Here is a 20,137-nt window from a genome sequence, read left to right on the forward strand (position 1 = left end):
TAGGTTTGGGGTTAATTTTCAGTTCTGTGTTATAGATGGCTCCAACTCCATCTCCTCATGTCTGGAGGAATGTGAGAGTTAACATAATATACCTATTTATTAAGAACATGAAATTTTATTAAATGCTTATATTTATTTCTGTTATCTTATTTCATGTTATGGATAGGGATGTTAAAATCATTTAATTCTCCATATAGTGTCTGCAGTATCTGTGTGGTTTCTTTATGACAGATTTACTTCATTGTTTTGAGCATTTTAGAAACAGTTGACTCCTTTTCGTTAATACTGTATGTGATATAAACACGATCTATAAACACGCACATGGAAACGCACACGCACGCACGACACTTACAGTATACTCATACTTTATCAGAAATCTGCAATCATATGCTCAAGCCTGAATCTCATGATCGTCAATCGATTGGTCGAGTCAGGTTTTTGATACGGGAAGCGAGAGGAGTCCGTTTCTCGACATGCAAGATGGTGGCCACCAGAAGAGGAGTACGCGTGTGCAGCCCGAGTAAACCAGAACGGGACCAGTCCTCGGAGGTCCAGGTACCGACCACAGCTGAACCGGTCTGAAAGAGAGCAGTGATGTCAACGTTTGGTCTGAAGCGGTTGAATAATGTTCTATGTCTGTTAAACCATTAGATCAGTTGCTAGAACGTCACGTGGTCGCGGCCGATTCCGTCTGTATCCGTGTTATGACACGTTGTTGGCGAAACACATAATATTGAATGTATCAGGAGATTCCACGCAAACAAAACTTCACGAACACACGGCGGAGTTACTGTCCAGCGGACACCAGCCGTCACGTTTGAACGATTGCATCGATGTTTAATTGGCTTTGAATAAAGAAAACACTCTAAAAGTTATGCTCCATCTTGTTCTACTTTCTGACTTTAAAAAAATCTGATTATAAGACAACCTTTTTCCTCCCCACAGACGAACTATCTATTCTGTAGGTCTTAGAAATGGGGGACAAAACAGTGACTAGATTTAATTTAGGATTGATCGCGTTTTAAGGAAAATTCAGCTCCAATTTATTCTTGGTTGGAAATAGATAGAAGGACTATTGACGCGTTTCTAAGAATGAAACTGTATTAATGACCCATTGTTTTATTGAGTAGGTCCTAATTTTCATTTTATTTAGATAAAGTCATTTTTGTTTGTGCTTTTTAAAATACTCCTTTTATGTTTACACAAGGAACGGTCTATAATGTTTGCCATGTTGCTGTAGGTGATAAAAACAAACACAAACAAACAAACATTGACCTCAGTGCAGTATCCTCTCGTGTTTCTTGGGGATAAATAAAGTTGAATTGAAGTTCTGATATGTATTTAGCAGAAGTAAAAGCTCTCGACTGAGAGCCACATAAAGATTGCGAAAGTTAGAAATAAGTGAACAATGTTTTAACGCCTTTATTTTGTTTTTTTTATTGAAAGCTTGCTGTAGAACCAAACATGTCATTAATTGTCTTGTTCTTCTGCAACAGGCCACCCCCTCTACTGGCAGAAGAACTAGGAGCACTGCTAAGATAGCAGAGAACAAAAACCAGCATGCCTCGGTGGACACTTGTAGCCAGCTTGAAAATGTGGAGGAAGAACACGCACCCACCTCCCCAGTGAGAAAAAGTACCAGAGCATCCAGACTCCACAGTCCAGAGCAGCCGTTCACACCTGCAGGCTGCTTTGTCCAGGAAGCGGACATCTCTGACCTGGAGTCCTGTTGTTCTGCAGTGTCCGAAGTCAGACGACCGCCGACCAGGAGGAGCGGCAGGAGACGGCCCCGCGTCATTCAGGAAGATGATGTATCTGAGGTAGAGTCGTGCTCTTCCGCAGTATCTGCGTCCAGAGTTGAGCGGACTGTCCGGAGAAGCCTAAGGAGGAAGAAGACTCCAGGAAGTTCTGATACACCGCACTCTGAGGCAGGAGATGAGAAGGTTGACTTGGTGCTGGAGGCTAAGTCCCTGGAGCCCTCTGAATTCCAGAGAGTCACCAGAAGTCAGAGAAGATCTGCCTGCACCAAACCATCCATTAAACAGCAGACTGACTCAGAGCTCTCAGACACTGACAGCTGCATGTCCGGCGTTTCAGAACGAGATGTTTCCAAATCAACCAGCCGGAGAATTACAAGATCCAGAAGGCAAAGGGGTCACCTCCCCTTCCTCCTAGATGAAGCCTCTGAAAGCTCTCTATCCCCAGCTCCAACACGTCGACAAACCCGGGCAGCCAGAGAAAAAAGAGCAGCTCACGTGGACGCCAGTGAGTCCCAGTCCTGTGATTCTGAAGGATTTGAGTCTGGGCCCACTACTGGTGCGGCGACTAGCAGACGGGACAAGACCAAAGTCTTGGACTCAGACTCTGAGCCGACCAAATCTCCAGTGGGCAGCTCCTGCTCCACACGAAGCAGAGGGACTCCCTGCAGCAGTCGTGCAGGCTCAGGGAACAGCAAGTATCTGACTGTTGTTCTAGAAAAGGCTGAGAACCACATTTCTTTAAATGATTCCAGGTTAGAAAGCACGGTTATTGCTGAGGATGCAGACTGCACACTGTTAGAGGAAAACGAGACGCAAATGGTAGAGGGAGAAGAGAAAGATGGTCTGAGTAATGCTGATCCAACATCAGCTGAGGCGGACACAACCAGAGTGAAAAAGGGAGTAATTGTCATTTCAGATGAAGACTCCCACGCGTCAGACGTGCTGTTGGACGTCCCTGCTTGTGCTCAAGCTGTTAGTGAACCTGCAGTGTCTGTCTGTCACCAGCAGGAGGAGCTGTGTGATGAAAATCAAGATGAGAACACCTCAGAGATAGAAGTGATGCAGGAGACGGTCCATTCATCAGAGCTGCTAAAGCCTCCCCAATCAGTACCGTTAACATCATGCAAAAGGGATTCTGACCCAACAGAGGCGCCTGGAGCGGTGGCTGATGGATCTGAAGAGAACACCCCCACTTCACAGAGAGACAACACTGTGGATGACGAAGCTGCTGAGCAACCCTTCCCTAGTGAGCAGGAGAAAATGGAAGTCAGAACATCAAGTAGTGAAGCTCAGCAGGTGGTTCATTCAGGAGATGCTCAATCTGAGTCCAGTCAAATAAAATCCACTGAAAACCAGCACAGCGTTGCCGTGGATTCAGGCCCTAAACGGCAACCTGAGAAAACCGTTTTTAAGAACAAAAACACTATCAGTCTGCTGCTGAGCAGTGACGATGAAGAAGAAGAAGAAGAAGAAGAAGACGATGATGATGATGAGGGGGAAGTTTCTGATGAGGGGGAAGAAGGGGTTCTGGTGCACGCGGCCGATGGAAAGCCTGCAGCAGCAGGGCCTTCAGTAGATGGACTGTTTGTGATCGACACACGGCCGGGACAGGACAGCGATGAACAGTACTACATAGAGAAGGTGACTGAGGAGGAGGTGGAGGCCCCAAAGAGTTTAGAAGAGGAGGAGCAAGATGAGGAGTTTGTGGATGAGGAGTGTGACGAGGATGATGAAGATGAAGATACAAATATCCTGTTCTCCAGTAGAAATCCTCTGCTGTAAGTACAATTCAGCACAAACTCTGAAATCTACTCAAATGCATCAACAGGAATGTAATATGTAATATTTAATTGCATTATCTTATAATAATTGAAATACTTAGTTTTGTCCCTCGATGTAATATACTTGTTTTTAAGTATTTTAAGGAGTGTCACAGTTTTACAGTCCTCCATTGTACCGGAGGAGCATGACGCTCATTTATATGTCCTTCACTGGGTTGTGGCTATAGAGATAATTCAGCTCCACCTCCCGTTTGGAATGACAAATATTATTCATCTTCCTCATAGGAAATCTTCCTTCACATTCATAAAAAAAAAAAAAAAAGTTTGACACCTAAACCCAGTCCCACGCCAAACATCCTCAACTGGTGTGGTAACATTCATTGGAGTGGCACTTTCTTCATTTTCCAAAGCTGAGGTGACAACAGTGAAGAACAATCCTTTAGTCATTCTTCAATGGGGAAAGTCTTTACACTGAAAACACACACACACACACACACACACACACACACACACACACACACACACACACACACACACACACACACACACACACACACACACATATGGGAGAAGGGCGGTACTCCTGGATTTTTTCAGTTTTTTCAGGACTAATTAAAACAAAATAACAGACATGTAGTCATGATTCCTGTTCTCTTTTCTCTTGAGCAGCTAAACATAATCATAAATCACTAATGTTTGATAAAAGTTGTGAATTCAAGGCCAAGGGAACGCTTTTCATCCACTGGTTCGACTTTTCCACCTTGTCATCTGTCAGATCTCTCCTCATTGACGTCCAACAAATTTAAGTTTGTTTGTTTTTTTTTCCTTCGGACAGAAACGGGACATTAAGAAGTGAGGATGTGTAATCAGTGCATCCACATTATAGATCATTACCACCGTGTATAGAGGTGAGAAATGAGACACAAATGCTCTTACTGAGGAAGTTTCTTTTTCCCAATTTGTTTCAGGAAAGAGATGTCCAGCCGTATTGACCCCGGCATCAGAGTGAAGGAGCTTGGAGGCTTGTACATCAATTTTGATGGCAGCAAATCAAAACCTGTCTCCAGTTCACTGCAAAAACTAAAGGAAAAAAAGATCCAAGATGAGGTAAATAAGTGATTGATTTTCCATTTTTAAAAGTGAACTGCAGAATGAATGATGAACTCTAAAAAGTTATGCAAGGACAAATAAATCCAATAACACCTGAGACGGTGTTATTCATGATAACTTTCATCGTCGCCTTTTTATCTCTGAATAGTGACGTGTTGATAGAATTGCTTTGTAGCACTGCAGATTTTGTTTTGTTGTCCCCAGGTGATGAAGAAGAGCGTTATTGGACCAGACTTTGAAAAGAAAGAAGCGGTGCCTCCATACAGGGAATCCAAAAGAGCTTTAAAGTTGAAGCGTAAAGTAAGTTTTACAGTCATTCTCTGGTTTGTTATTGGCTATGCTTATAGGGTTATAATGACATTTATTACCTCAATGTAAATATGGCCATCATAAATGGTGGTTTGAATTTTTATCAAATGCAGTTTTGTGTTTCAAATGTTTCTAGTTATTTTTATTAAATGAAATCCTGGCTTCTCCTAGGCAGAAAGGGAGAAATCCACAGGAGATGGTTGGTTTCATATGAAAGCCCCAGAGCTCACTCAAGAGCTGAAAGGAGACCTGCAGGTCCTGAAGATGAGAGGCTCCCTGGATCCCAAGAGGTTCTACAAGAAGAATGACAGGGATGGCTTTCCCAAATTTTTTCAGGTATGTTTAAAAAAAACCCCAAAAGACAGAGAGTTGCACACACCTTAGCTTTCGCTGATACTGAGTAACCATCACAAACTAAGCTCTGCAGGTTTGTAAAATAACTTAATGTCGCTGTACAATCAAAAATTACTATTCCACACAAAAATGAGGAACTATGCATGTATGTTGAGATGATCAAATTTTGTATGAGTGTAACTTTGTCCTTTGGGTTGTACAGGTTGGTACTGTGGTGGACAATCCAGTTGACTTCTATCATTCACGTATTCCAAAGAAGGACAGGAAGAGAACGATGGTGGAGGAGCTCCTGGCCGATGCTGAGTTTAGGCAGTAAGTTTATAATCTAAACATGGGATGTTGTGATGAAATGATGAATACAAGCTGTAGGGCTACACAAAATTTGTATGCAGCAAACTGGGATGTGGTACCAAGTAGAACCCAACAATCACTAGATGTGGATATACTCTTCTATCTCTCGGGTGAATGGATTTAGTGTCCACTGAAGAAAATCCACTCTCATAGATCACTACCAACCATCTATATATTAGAAGAGTAAACCTTTCATTACACTGATGTTGAGTCTGAAGACAAAAATGTATGTATGTACGGGAATATAAATATATATGTATAAAAATATGGTAAATTCACACAGAAATCCAATGGGTTTGGAATGCACGACGTTTGTAAGGCTTGACATGTGTTGACATGTATGTTACAGAATAAACATGCTTTGAAATGTGAATGATTGGTTTTAAAAATGGAAACATAAATATGCTTCTCTTCTCTTATCAGCAAAAACAAAAAGAAGTACCAACAAATCATCTCAGAGAAAGCAGCTCGCGGAGCTGGAAAGAAGAACAAGAACAGTAAAGGCCATAAGCAGAAAAAGTGAAGAATTAATGAGACACTTGTGGGCTCTGAGTAGCTTATCACAGACGCTGATGTCATCAACTCCACGACTTCAACAGCAGAACTCCTGTTAAATCAGGTTTACATGTTTTGACACAGGTAATCTTAAATCAGTGCAACTCAAGTTTATTTAGTCGGCATGGAGCCGGCAATACATTGTGGGACACTTTTACATTAGAAACCTATTTAAACAATGATGCTAATTTTTCAAACATTTTGTTGTACAGTCATTAGTCATTCTGTAATACATGCACAAGATGAACATTAAAATACTTTCTTTGGACTGGCACCAGTGTTGGGAAAATGTTTCGTAAATTCAGATCAATGCATTCTGAAGTGTGGCTCCTGCTGCAATGAGTCCCACGTGGGGAAACAGAGGACAAACAGCACCCAGTGTCACACAATGGAATCTTTCTAATGTGTTGTCATGTCTGAAACATAGGGATCACACTCAGAATCACTCAAAATAATTAATGTCTGTGCTTTTTCCTCAAAGGTAAATTCTTAAAATTACATAAGACAGTACTCTTAAGATGACAGACAATACACAGTAAATATATCATCATTCTGAGTGGAACAAGGTGAAGACTGGACCACAATCAGCCTCTAAACTGATCAAATGAGGAGCATATATAGTCGCACCTCTTAAAATTGAACTCTTAATGACGAGACAGACAAGGCACTTTTCAGCAGATAAAAATGATTCATCATCAGTCTCCCTAAGTGAACTGTCTATCAAAACCCGGTAGGATTACGCAGTTTAGTGCTACATTTTCTATATTTAATATTGAGTCATATCTAAAACGGGCTGCATTTTATTTTATCAGCATGAATGAAGGTAATTAATCTGGAGTTGAATGAAATCTCGCACAAGATTTCATCAGAGTAGAGCTGATGGGGGAACACTTAGGCGACATACAGTTTCAACTCTGAATGTATTTCAGTGGAACGACTCATTTCTGTTCACGCAACGTTTCTATGTCTCCTTTCAATTTGCGTTACTTCTGCTCCTCCTACCTTCTTAACACTTTAGTCATAAAAGATGAGTTCTCACAGCTGCATTTTACATCCACCCTGAAACCTTCCCACCTACACACACTGTCGGAGCCATTTTGATACACAGCTTTAAAGAGCCATGTCCTTGTTGGTCCACCATCTGGGTGTTAAAGAAAGCAGCCCAGCTGATCGGTGGGAGGGAAGTGGTGCTGCAACGCTTTTGAACGTAACAAGTAGCCACAAACAAGGATCAGCAAGTGCTTGGGATGATTTGGAATTTAAATATATTGCAAAGTGAGACAAAGATTTGTGTGGCTTTGTGTGCCACATGTGTGGCTTTAGTCCTACAGGTTAAAATATATACATTTAGTTGTTCATTAAAAACAAAAGTGTTGATAGACTGACTGGTTTAACACTTTATATCCGTAAACTAAAGGTCAGAGGTAACTTATGGCTCCCAGGTGCTCTGGTGTGTCTGTAGAATCCTCTGAACCCGGTTGTGGATTTGTTCCCAGTAGGATGGACTGGTCTGAAGTCTGTGGAAAACAAACAGAAAGAACATAATGTGACAATGATGATGTGATGACGTTTATTTTTAGAAAAGTATACTATGAATATATTAAAGTTGACAAAAAACTTAATTAACTGGTTTTCTGAGGTGTCAGAGGATAAGTCTGAAAGGTGACAAAAATTAATAATAGAAGAAAAAAAGATAATTTTATCACACAAAATTATTCTTTGGTTCCCAAATGTGCCTCTTTAATTTGTTTCTGGGGAATTGCTAGACAATTTTATTCAAGGAGAGTAAAGAAAGTCGCTGGATGAATTGTTCAGGTGAAACAAGTAGACAATGCTTTATTAGGGTCACAAGACAAGTTTAATAAAATTCTGAATTTAATAAAAAACAGGTGACAATTGGCCATCATGTGTGCCCAGACTAAAGGTGACGTTTTTAAATTGCCTCAGATGTGAGACGATTCAACAGAAAAGAAATAGATTAAATTACAGAGACACACTGGAGACAGTTGTCACGTCTACTTTTGTGCACCATAATATTTCTTTTGTCCACTAGTCTGTGCTGTAACATAACGTGAGTTGATGTGAAGCTGAAAGGACTAATACACTGACTTGACACACACTTTAGGTGTACTGCAGACTTATATAAGTCTGTTGGACTTACATGAGAATCTGACATAAAAGACAATTTCTTCCATCTAAATGTTAATTCTTTGGTTCTTCTACAGTCAGCTATTTGCCAAATAAAATGAAAAGAAATCTCACACTTGATTGAACCGACCTTGCTCTTGAACTGGAAGCATACATCTGTTTCATTAATACAATATAAATGTGTTTATAAGTTGGATGCCTGGTACGAAACAGAAGCTGCACTGACAGAATTCCGAGTAAGACTTCAGTCCTGCTTCTCGTCTTGGTCTATTTGCTGGGACCAGAGGGCTAATGACTGACTTGAGTGTCCGGTGTCTCGGCCTGGCTTACAGCGTGGGGATAGAAGATTTTCATCTGTAATCAGATAAACTTTCTACCTGCTTCAAAAAGTCATCAAGGATAAATCATCCACAGACATGAATAGACTGTGACTTCGGGGCTCAGGGAGCAAACCTCGCCAGTGGCATCTGTCATTTCTTTATAGATCAAAATGTGTTAGTGAGACGTGCCCTCTCCCTGCTGGAGGGAATCTACAAAGGCCCCCTCTAATCTCCCACCCTGCAACTCATGTTGTGTTTTCCATTGACAGAAGAGTATCATTCATTTCCTACAGTTTACTTTGCAGTGTAAGATTGTGTTTACTTATGGACTGGGCAGGATGGAGGGGAGAGGAGAACTGAAACAAACAAACACAACAGAACGTCAGTCCCATAGGTGTGTTTAACTCACAGCTGCTGTGATCGATGACAAGGTCTCTCTGAATGTATTAAAGTGTGCATTGGGTCAAATGCATCAGACTCGAGCTAAAACACAAATCAATACTATTTTCCTCTTTGTTTTCCCTTCTCTCAGCCTCCCTGCTCAGTAATGAACAAACATGACAAGACATCAGTGTCTGTAATATTAGAGGTGGAAGGGAATTCATCCTGCATATCCAATGTGATCACAATTAAAGATTGGTGTAAGAGTCTGCATGCAAGGCGCACACACACAAACAAACACACTGTAGCAGCAATGCATGACCAACACCTCACAGAACTGTTGAGTGTTTCCATATACTGTAACGCATTGCTTTTGGAACTGATAAAATGAGGGCAAACACCACCAAAGAAGTGGTCTTTTTGAGGGCATAAATGTGCAGGAAATCAGCTGATTTTTGTGGGGAAAAAACAATCCTCTGTTCTGCAAATGTACAAAAAAGATTTGTTAACATTTTAGGGACCAGTGCTTTCCTGTTGCTGAGTCACAATATCAACAAGAACACTGCATCATCCAGAAGTTTTACCTTTCTCTGAGGGATTGGCTGAAATTGGAAGGACGTGTGGTGTACAGACGGGTCAGGTTGGACTGATCTGGTGCAGAACTCCTCACAGGGCTTTTGGTCATGGTCTCAAATCTAGAATGTGTGTCTACAGATGACTGGACCCCTGACTTTACCTTGTAGAGGTCACAGGGTGACATGGGTTAGGTCAACGTTTTTATGATCAAATTCGGCAATAGCTTTATAGACATTGTTATCGGCATTTCATTACTTTGTCATTTTGAGTTCGTAATTATGAGATCTGAAATACCAGTGAAATACAATGAATTAACTTTTAATCTAACAGCATACTTATGCTTGTATTTTTTTTTGTTTGAGATGTTTATATGTTAACTTACTCTGGTTGTTTTTGGTCTGTAACTCCCCAGGAGTGAGGAATCTGGAAAGGTGAAGAGGTATATAAAAACAGATAAATTACATTTTTGGAGTTCATAACATCTACAAGAATCTTTTTTTCATGTGAGTGTAGATCTACCAGTGCGATCAGAAGCGAAGCTGACACAGTGATTTTTTGAAGAGAAGGAAGAAGTTCCCATCCCAGAGACATTAGTGCTCACAGGAACCTGGCATAGAACAACAAAAATAAATGGATGCTGCCACAAACATAACATTTGTTCTTTCAATTATTTCACCTAAACACTGCAAAGTTTGTTGTTCGTCTTCACTTTTAAACAGTACATTGATACGCTGATCAATCACACAATCTGCCCACCTCAGAAAGAAAAACTGCAACAGCAAGAGCTTTGTTTTCCTAGTACACCGATCACATTTATTCTATAATATTCTTTTTATCAAACTGTATGGAATAAACAAAAAGCTACCCGTTGGGTCACAAATCTGTCATCTCAACACAAACGATTTCACCACGTTCATCACAATAAGTCCTAAAGACAGAATTCACATAGAACTGCTGCCAATCTGAAAGAATACAAGTTGTATTTTTGCAGGAAGATGCTTCCTTCCACACAAACAGGGAGTTGGGGCTCTGAGCCACACACTGATAATGCATTCATCATGAGGATAAGCTACTTCATTAGGTATCTATTTGTTAATTGCAGCTTGACTCTCAATTACTGAGGTTAATTGTCAACAGAAGATCTCCTCAGGAAAACCTTGGTGGGGAAAACACGCTCTTCTCTTTAATAAAACACCTGTTGTATTCTAAGAACTTCCATTCATGTGTGAGTCAAAAACATTGTGCTACTTAATCACTTCTTTTAATAAATGCATGCTGGTGGATTCTGATATTCATTCCTCGGGATTAGATTTGATGTAATGACGAATAAGGAATGGGGACAAGAGGAAGGGAGGGCAGGGAACCTGAAGCTAAATTGCTCTTGTCCATCACCAGTGTATTCCCCAAGGCTGTGTGATCAGAAAATCACTTATGCAAATCTCTCATTGCAGAGATACGGATGTAATTAAAGCATTAATAACTGTGCACTAGTATAAATCCAGGATCTGCGCTATTAAAGCACAATCAAGCCAGTCACTGAGAACAGTCGTACACATAGTGAAACATTTTCATAACATCAGATTTCATAAACAGATTTAATCTGTCCACTAGATTATGTGACATTTCATGAATCCCTCACAAAGATTCAAACTAAATCAGCGGAAGACCCCGTTCCTCTTTTAATCCCTCTTCACAGAATGTGTAAATTACTAGCATTAAATAATACTGTATATCACAACAGATTTGGGGAATATATGTAATGTTACCAAGAAGGGCGGCTGACTTTCAGTCTCCTTTCTGAAGTGATGAGGCCCCAACTGGAGGTGGCCGAGCCTCTGCATGGCGTCCTCTGAAAGCTGGCACATTTTGCGGTGCGTGTACGGGGACAACGCTCGTGTCCTTGACGAGATTGTGGGCTGCTGGTAGCCAAAATCCACAGGAACTCTTGGAGTAGTTTTCCGTTTTCCTTTCTGCTTGTTTTTCTGGGGACTGTGGCCAGATGATGGGTTTAAAATTGTAGCCTGAACATTTTGCTTTTCCGTCCCACTTTTCAAAGAGTCAGTGTTGGTATCATCTAATTTGGCAGAGTGTCTGAGAGGCAAAGACTTTTTTGATGAACTCTGTCTGGATGGGGTTAAAGACAGCCGAACTGGGGAAAGACTGCAAATCTGGGAAAGATAGACAAGGAAAGAGAGAGAGAGAGACAGAGAGAGGTTTATATGTCACTCTACCATGAAGACTTACCTTCACAGGTCTCACTTTTTAGGTGGCGCATTTGCCTAAGCACTTAACATTTCTCTGCAGACCATGTTGTTCCTTTACACAGACATCAGCCATCTTTGCCATTAAGGCAGCTGTTCTCACTCTCAACACAGACTGGCTCTCCCCGGACAAAACCATTAAACCATTAGCTAAATCATTCAGCTTAAGTGTTACAACAACAACGGCTCTTGCAGTGAGCGCTGCCATGCAGACAACCTCTGCAGAATTACTTCAATAACTCTAATGGCCACTAACGTCATTCACCAATGCAATATCCTACTTCCTGCGGGTAATGCCAAGTAGAGATAAATATGTTAGGATAAAATGTTAATTGTATTTGATGGCCATCTCCAGTTTAATATAGGGACATTACCTGGCTGTAAAATAAAGATAATCTGAATGCTAATAAAGGAAATCACACAACATGAAAACTATTTTTAAGAGAAACTCAGCGATGGATAAATTCTCATTGAGTTTGCCATTTGAGATCAGTCTGGTGTAATGGAATTAAGAAAAGCACTGTCTCCTACCCACGCATCTATCACCGCCTCCAGCTTCCTTCAGCTCTTCTCTCTGTTCTTTGCTGTAGGAACGGTTTCACCAAGTGAAGAACAAAGATTTCTTTGATGTGATTAAATATTATTTAACATTTTGGTGCTGTAAAGAAGGTTGGGATATGGAAAAAAAATCTGTCAATAGGGATGTATGTGGCTACACCAGTTTTTTGTTCTGAATGCTAACTTCCTCTGTGCTAACGTGCTCGCAATGACATTTGCAGAAACTGAAATGTTATCAGAGTGAAGGGAGGGCGAGGATCTTCGGTCATTAAGATATATATTTGGAGCATGGTGGATGTCTGCACCAGATATGACGCAAATCCATCCAAAAGATATTTTTTCGGAATGAAAAGGTGAAAATGACTAAAATGAGTTGATAAAGGAGGAATTAGCATAGCCTCAGGATTAATGGTGGCTGCTGGCATTCACTCATTGTCAGCCTTTTTTCAAAGTAGAAGTTTTACAGTTTTGTTTGTTGTTGATTTTGGTGTGTATGTTTTTTTTTCTTTTTTCTTTTTTACAATAAAACAGTTGTGTTAGCCGTTGCAGTCGACAAGCTTTAAAATCTTAAATAGCTTGAAAAGTACCCAGAGTCACAGTCACTAAAACCTCAGGTAAATCGTTTCAGGTGTTGTCAGGTGCAGTACAGTGATGATATCATGGCTTTAACTGGGTTTGCCTTCATAATATACACAATGTTTGTCAATCTGCTATATTAACGAGAATTTCCATACTACTGACTCCAGATGTGTCACTTTACTTTCATCAACAAAAGCATGAAACCTATTTGATTGATTCTGAGTCTGCTGACCTCAGATACATAATAATGTAGCAGAGCCCTAACCACTGCAGACTTGTTTGTGCACATGAACTGTACCTACATCTAGAGACACAGGTCGATAGATGGAAATAGATTGGACTGCTCAACAGTTTTATATATAATAGATACTCAGGTGGACACATTGACAAACGCAACTGTTCCCTGACCAGGACCGTGGCAGTGTGTGCAAAATCATGTCATTTTTCCAATGTCATGAAACTGAGTTTCAAGGCAATGAAAAAACAACAACTGTACCTCGCAATCCCACTTTGGTGAATGGACGGTTGGCTTTCTACATAAAATGCACTGACAATATGGGGATGTATTAAAAAAGTTAACAAAATTGAGTCTATTGACTTGGGATAAATAGCTGATTCTGAACAAACTTGTCTTTGAGATTAACCTGTTTCAATACATTTGTAATCAATGAAATGTAAACAACAGTACACATTTGACCATTTAATTTTGAAATTTTAGGGGAAGGTGAACTTCATTTGCAGCCTTAGAGAAATCGCCTCTGCTAAGGTGTGTAGAGAGGAGACATCTTCGGCTACCTTAGTGTTTGCATCACAGATAAGTTATCATGCTGACACCACAGTGAAGAAATCCTGCTAGCATCTCAAACATGTGTAAAGGCTGCCCTAACAGGTGTAAAGACTTTCTGCACCTACAACACACACCATCCTGACAGATAACCTCACCACCTGGTTTGGAATCTAGACACCAAGATAGAAAATCAGGCACCACAGAAGGTGAAAGAGTCAGTAGAACCCAGAATCACATGTCAGCTCTTCACCCTACAAGCTTTTTACACCAGGAGGTGCAGCATGACGGCTGAGAGGATCACTCAACTCCTTCATCCCTCCAGCAACAGACTCCTCACTGCTGCTTGAAGAACATGGCGGAAAAACCGGGAGGATTGAATGGAGGTGACCCTCAGCCATCAGCCATCCATGTCCTCAATCAAGGGCTTTGCACAGACATAAAATATAACCCATAATACCTATCATACATCACTGATATCTGGGTGATACATAATGCTGTATACCTGAATGTTTTTACACACAGGTTACATTTTTACATTTTTCTGAAACTCAGTAGGAGTCATATTGTTTCAGTGTTTTTACCCAAACAAGACCTCAACATTAAATATCATCACTGATCATATAGTTAGATAGATAGATAGATAGATAGATAGATACTTTATTAATCCCGGAGGAAATTGCATATATCCACTGCTCAGGCATTACTTAACAAATAATACTGGATAAATACCAGGAGAAAAGGAAACACTGACATCACAGGACATACCACAAGACATACATTACACTAACAGACAGGCACATGCAGCACTAACAGGACTTATATACTAAACTATAACTAAAAATATAAACAGTATAAAATTTAAAAATATTACAGTATTAAAATATAAACAGTATAAAATAAAATCTAAACAGTATAAAATTGAATTAAAATATAAAAACAGTATAAAAAATAAATAAATAAATTTTATATATATATATATATATATATATATATATATATATATAGTTAACTTTTCTATTCACTGATCTCTTCAATGTGTTATTTTAAGTTCTTTAAAGGATATGTGGTAAAATATTCAACAGTATCTCAACAGTTTTTGAGATCTCAACAGTTGTTGAGATACTTCAGTGTGGACCGAATGGGTGAGGTGATAGAGTGACCCATGCTTCTAGTATGACTAAAGGTGACTATTGTATTATAAACGGTATTTAAATGAGTGTCATAATGTAACTAAAAGATAAGAGTACCAGAATATCTGGAAAGAAAGACACTACTGAAATCTGAATGTATGTTCATTACCGTTTCAAAGGTCTGGTGGAGGCTGCTATCACTCCAAATCTCTATTAAAAGAAGACGTGGTTTGTCAGCTGGCGGGCCGGCAGTCAGGGGAAATGCCTGTGCTGAGGAGCCATTAGGACAGAGAAAATGGAGAAATTCTACTGCCTGACAGCCACAGCGGTGCTCTGATCCAGCCATCCCCCCGGAGGCACCAGGAGAACACTCTGACAATCTGCTTTGCTGTCAATGGCATCCCATTTAAACAAATAGCTAAGCTTAGGTTACTGCGTCTGAGAAATGCACAAGTAGTGTTTTTCAGTGCGACATGCCAGCCGCTGTGTGATGGATCATGTTACAAACAGAACTGTTGGTGACAGATTTCCCTTCTCACTGATATGCCTTTAAGTAACAGTCGTTTTCAGCCTGGAATTGGAGCATTATTCTTCTTTCCCTGAATACGACTGGTGAAATTACCTCTTCACACGCTGCGCACACATGAATGCAGATTCATGAGACCATGAAGGAATAGATTAAACTAAAGCAGTGCTGCAGCTAAAGATTATGTTTGTTGGCAAAATTAATGTTCAAGTAACTGTTTCAATTAAATTCAAATAAAGCAAGGGAAAAATTCCCCCCACAATAGAAGATAAAGTCACAAAACCAAATATTTAACAGCTAAAATCAAAACAAAGGAAGAGAAATCAATTCAGGCTTTTTAAATTCAATGGATTTGCTTAAAAACACATATTATAATAATAAATAATTGTGAATTGATTCATTCACTGATAAATCAAGGTAGCCTTTTACATCTGTACTGACCATTGCAAAGGTAGACAGAAAGACGTCACTAAACCAAACTAGGGCATGCCTATACAGTATAAGGAAAATAAAAGCTATAGGAAGATGGAGAGACAAGAGTACAGCTGGCTACAATTACTAGGTAATACCCACGAGTACGTCAGGGTAGAGATACAGGTGACCCTCATCTCCTGTTACTTAATGTAAAGTCATGACAGAATGGTGACAAAACCTGTTCAACCCCCCAGTTAGTCGGAGATGTGAGGAGAGACTCAATACCAGAGGCACATATCTGCTTCCAGATAATTTCACTTGCAAGGAGGGAACAGATACCCTTCTATGGATAGACAGATGGATGCAGTAGCCATGGCAACAACAGAACACGGGTATGTATGGTGAACACAAACAGATCTGATAGCAAGTAATACATGTCATTAGAGCTTCAAAGATGAACCTAATCACTGTTCTAGCTTTGGTAATCTTTAACAACGTTGAGTGTGTACTGCAGCAGATGTGGCCAAATTCCTTACAATTTCAACACTGACGTAAGATGATAAACATCATGTTTACTTCAGTTACGAATGCAAATCTATTAGATTTAATCATTTTAAAAGCTACTCTAAAAGACCATGACTACAAAGAACAGATCCACAGCAGACATGAAGCAAACAAACCCACAGTAGACAATTACAAAAAAATTTAACTGGAAGCTCAGTGTGTGTGTGTGTGTGTGTGTGTGTGTGTGTGTGTGTGTGTGTGTGTGTGTGTGTGTGTGTGTGTGAAACAGAGAGACAGAGAGAGAAAGAGAGAGACACCAATACTGCAAGGACCGATGAGAGGTGATAGAGTGAGAGACTTACAGGTGAGGCGGACCAGCTGTCTTTCCCATCACTCTCCTCTATGACTGATGTTGTGCCAAACTCTACCATAGGAGAGATTCCCTAGGTATCGGGGTACAAAAGTAACAAAAACAACACTTTAAACAGGAAGAACACAAAGGACAGATGAATAACAGCATTGCTCAGACCGCCAATTTACAACCACAAGTCTTCACAATCTACAAGTGGCTTGAAAAACGTGCAAGAAAAAGAAAGGGTCAATTTTAAATAATATGGAACTTGAAGACAGACATCTAAATTTCTATATAGGCCTCATACAAAAACAAAAAACAACAACAGTTGGGGTAATGGTTTTTAAAGATACAGTATTTCAATATGCTAGGTACCATCTTCAGGGCAAGGGGACGATGGAAAAACAACCATTTGGCAAACAGAGATGAAGGACTGAAAGAAAGTGGAGGTAGGGAGAGAAAGTGATATGAAAGCAAAAAAAGACATGGGGGAAACTCTATGCTTAATTTTTCTGTCTGTATATGAAAAACAATCAACAGCTCTATGAGGAAAATTGATATATTTTCTCAAGAAATCACTTTACTTTAAGAGAACAGTGCTTTTGAATTGGTTGTCTCGGTAGGGAAGCTGCCTGTCATGTGTCCACATGAGCCACAGAGATTAGGAGACTCACTTAAAGTAAACAACATCTTCCAGTCGATGAATGACATATGGAACAGTGGTGTTCTGTTATTTCACTTGTGTTATTATGTGATCACTTGACATGTCTTGGTCAAAATTACATTTATTCTTTGGTGTATGTTCATTTGTTAATCTGAGGCTGCATTGATAACATAACTTTACTGTACCCTAGGAATTAAAGACCAGCACAAGCACCAAATGGTCTATTATGACAAGCTCAACTGAATAGATGGGAAACATCTTACAGGAAAGGTGGAGGATCTCTTCATCAACATCTCTCTCCCTGTCGCTCCCTCTCTGGAACTCAGTCTGAACCCAGGGTACAGGAAATCCCTGCTGTTTTCCTCCATTGTGGCGAGGACCTCACCATCTAAACACCACACACAGACAGTCAGCAGGAACCCAAACATACATATGAGATCCAGTTATTGCAGTGTAATGACTTGTGACAGTGGGGACTTATTATGCCCATATGGAATCATCATAAAGCATACCTGGAGGCACCAACTGAATCAGCTCAAAATACGTTGTGTCAGCTAAAAGGAAACAAAGCCCAAAAAGATTGTCAGCTAATGAGTAGTATCACAACCAAAATCAGATAAGCTTACATAGTGGAGGCAGGACTAAAAGATGAGAAAGCAGATCCCAGATGTCTGTTTACCTTTCAGGAGGTCCACTACATCAGCAGGGTCAACAGCACAAGGGAAACGCTGGTAAAACAGACAAAACAGACAAATGAGTGCATACAGTAAAATGGGACGGCAATCCAAGACCAAACTCCGCCATTCTGTCACAGAGGAACATGTCCCATTCTACCGAGAGTTAAGGCAGTAATGGTCAAACTTGAGGTTTGCGACATTAAATCCTTATAATAAAAAACAAGGCTGTGGGAGAATGCAAGCACGGACGCTAACAGAATCACAAAAAGAAAGAAAAAATATGATGATTTGAAACATTTCTTGACTATTACATTTTCTAACGATAAAAGCACAATTCAGATACGACAAAAAGTCTGGGGCTTGACATGAACATGCATTAATGTTGTCACTAGCTCTCCCACCAGCTCTCTCCGTGCGTAGCTGTGATTCCCTACCTTTACAAACATCATCGTGTGGTGGAAGTGTAAAGGAAATACGGGTGGCAGACAGGGGGTCTTCTTGTACTGGCCCATGATGCACACACTGAGGTAGATGTCATTTTTTTCAGACAGTAAAACTCCTGGACACGTGACCTGTAGTTAAGACACAACAAAAACATCAGGCTGCTGTATCACCCAAATTAAACTGAATAGGTACAAAGAAAAGATATTAAAGGTTCAACCTGATGACCTGATTTCTTTTGTTTGTTTTATGAGTACATCTTAATCATTCTATTATCACCTCAGATTCCATACATAGAGTGGGTACGGAAAGTGGTCAGACCCCTTTAAATTCTTCATTCTGTTACATTGCAGCCAGTTCCTAAAATCTTTTAAGTACATTTTTTTTTCTCGTTAATGAACACAGATACCCCATGTTGACAGAAAAAAAACACAAATTTGTTGACATTTTTTTCTTCAGATTTATTAAAAGAAAAACTGAAATATCACCCTAAGTATTCAGACCCTTTGCTGTGACACTCATAAAAATAAAGAATAAAAAGAATTCAAAAAGACATAATTTACTTGAATGTGTCTGCGAACGCCAGTTACACTAAACTAAGTAAAGACGACAAATTAATGTTCCCATAATTACACAACAATAATAATAAAGTCCCGGGAGAGCCATTGTGACCTTTTATTAGCTGAAACAGCAGGCAAATAATATCCGTATTTTCATCTCTGGGGCCAAAGCAGGAAACAAAATATTAACGCTAAAATAAATTGTTTTAGTTCGGTAGTATTCGGGTAACAACGCACCATTTGTTTAATCGATATTAGCATTGCTTATTGGCGTAGCCCGGGTTAGCTACATGTTAACAGACTGTCGTAAATTAGCTTTGAGCTTAGCTGGACATTTAAGTTACGAGGATGAACAAGTAACGTAAAACATCCTAGTTCTAACACGGGAACAGGACAGTTTGTCACTTTTTTTTACACAAGAAACAGACTTCAGACGTACTTACTGTCTGAACGTCCAGGTACACGGTGCATTTAAGACATTTTTCATGCACTTTGCGATAAGATAGCTGCTTCTGTGAGGCCATTCATCCAACATTAAAAAGTTCGTTGTCATAGCGGCCAGACGTCAGGACGCAGAGCGGATGTACCGTCACGTGACCAAGACAGCCAATCAAAAGCTCTCTGCGGCCAGCGTTGTCCAGCCTGTCACAGCCCAGCGTTTAGTCTGGTCCAAACTATTTGCTCCCCTATACTGCACAATAATGCGGGCCTCATCCGCATTATACAGTTTAATACAGATACAACGTGCTTTACAACAAAAGATATATGCTTATAAATAAAGTCGTGGTACAAATTGAAAAGATTACAAGATGTTCTTTCCAGACTGTTCACAGAAAAGCAATAAATATTCTCAATAGCGTAATAATTATGAATAGCAGCACATACAATAACACAATTGAAAACCACAATAAATGAGTAACACATGAGAGGCATGCATTCATTTACTGTATAAATGTAAAAACCACAATTGCAGACTAAAGTCCTCAAATGGAAGGGTATAGATATATGACACATTTGCCTGCCATATACCCATCACTGT

The 20,137-nt window shown here is 40.0% G+C and overlaps 2 protein-coding genes across 4 annotated transcripts; one reads left to right on the top strand and one right to left on the bottom strand.

The window, feature by feature from the left end:
- The first annotated feature begins 465 nt into the window (after positions 1–465).
- Positions 466–7,620, top strand: dnttip2 (deoxynucleotidyltransferase, terminal, interacting protein 2). The gene is made up of 7 exons (XM_068318743.1): positions 466–555; positions 1,497–3,538; positions 4,510–4,648; positions 4,856–4,951; positions 5,132–5,296; positions 5,517–5,626; positions 6,089–7,620. Exons 1-7 carry the CDS (start codon positions 481–483, stop codon positions 6,186–6,188), a joined length of 2,727 nt encoding a protein of 908 aa, XP_068174844.1. The 5' UTR covers positions 466–480; the 3' UTR covers positions 6,189–7,620.
- On the bottom strand, positions 7,599–19,665 carry spata6 (spermatogenesis associated 6). 3 transcript variants are annotated; one of them, XM_068318745.1, is made up of 11 exons: positions 19,542–19,665; positions 18,532–18,669; positions 18,100–18,148; positions 17,933–17,974; positions 17,684–17,808; positions 16,767–16,847; positions 11,412–11,813; positions 10,165–10,252; positions 10,028–10,068; positions 9,654–9,805; positions 7,599–7,737 (listed from the first exon to the last, which is right to left on the bottom strand). In XM_068318745.1, the coding sequence occupies exons 1-11, from the start codon at positions 19,620–19,622 to the stop codon at positions 7,650–7,652; spliced, it is 1,287 nt and encodes a 428-aa protein (XP_068174846.1). In that variant the 5' UTR covers positions 19,623–19,665; the 3' UTR covers positions 7,599–7,649. The 3 variants fall into 3 exon arrangements, with proteins under 3 accessions (XP_068174846.1, XP_068174847.1, XP_068174848.1); XM_068318746.1 differs by having other exon boundaries at positions 19,538–19,646; XM_068318747.1 differs by lacking the exon at positions 9,654–9,805 and having other exon boundaries at positions 7,601–7,737.
- Between the last annotated feature and the right edge of the window lie 472 nt (positions 19,666–20,137).

This window comes from Antennarius striatus, chromosome 7 (genome assembly GCF_040054535.1).
Source record: "Antennarius striatus isolate MH-2024 chromosome 7, ASM4005453v1, whole genome shotgun sequence".
NCBI classification, from domain to species: domain Eukaryota; kingdom Metazoa; phylum Chordata; class Actinopteri; order Lophiiformes; family Antennariidae; genus Antennarius; species Antennarius striatus.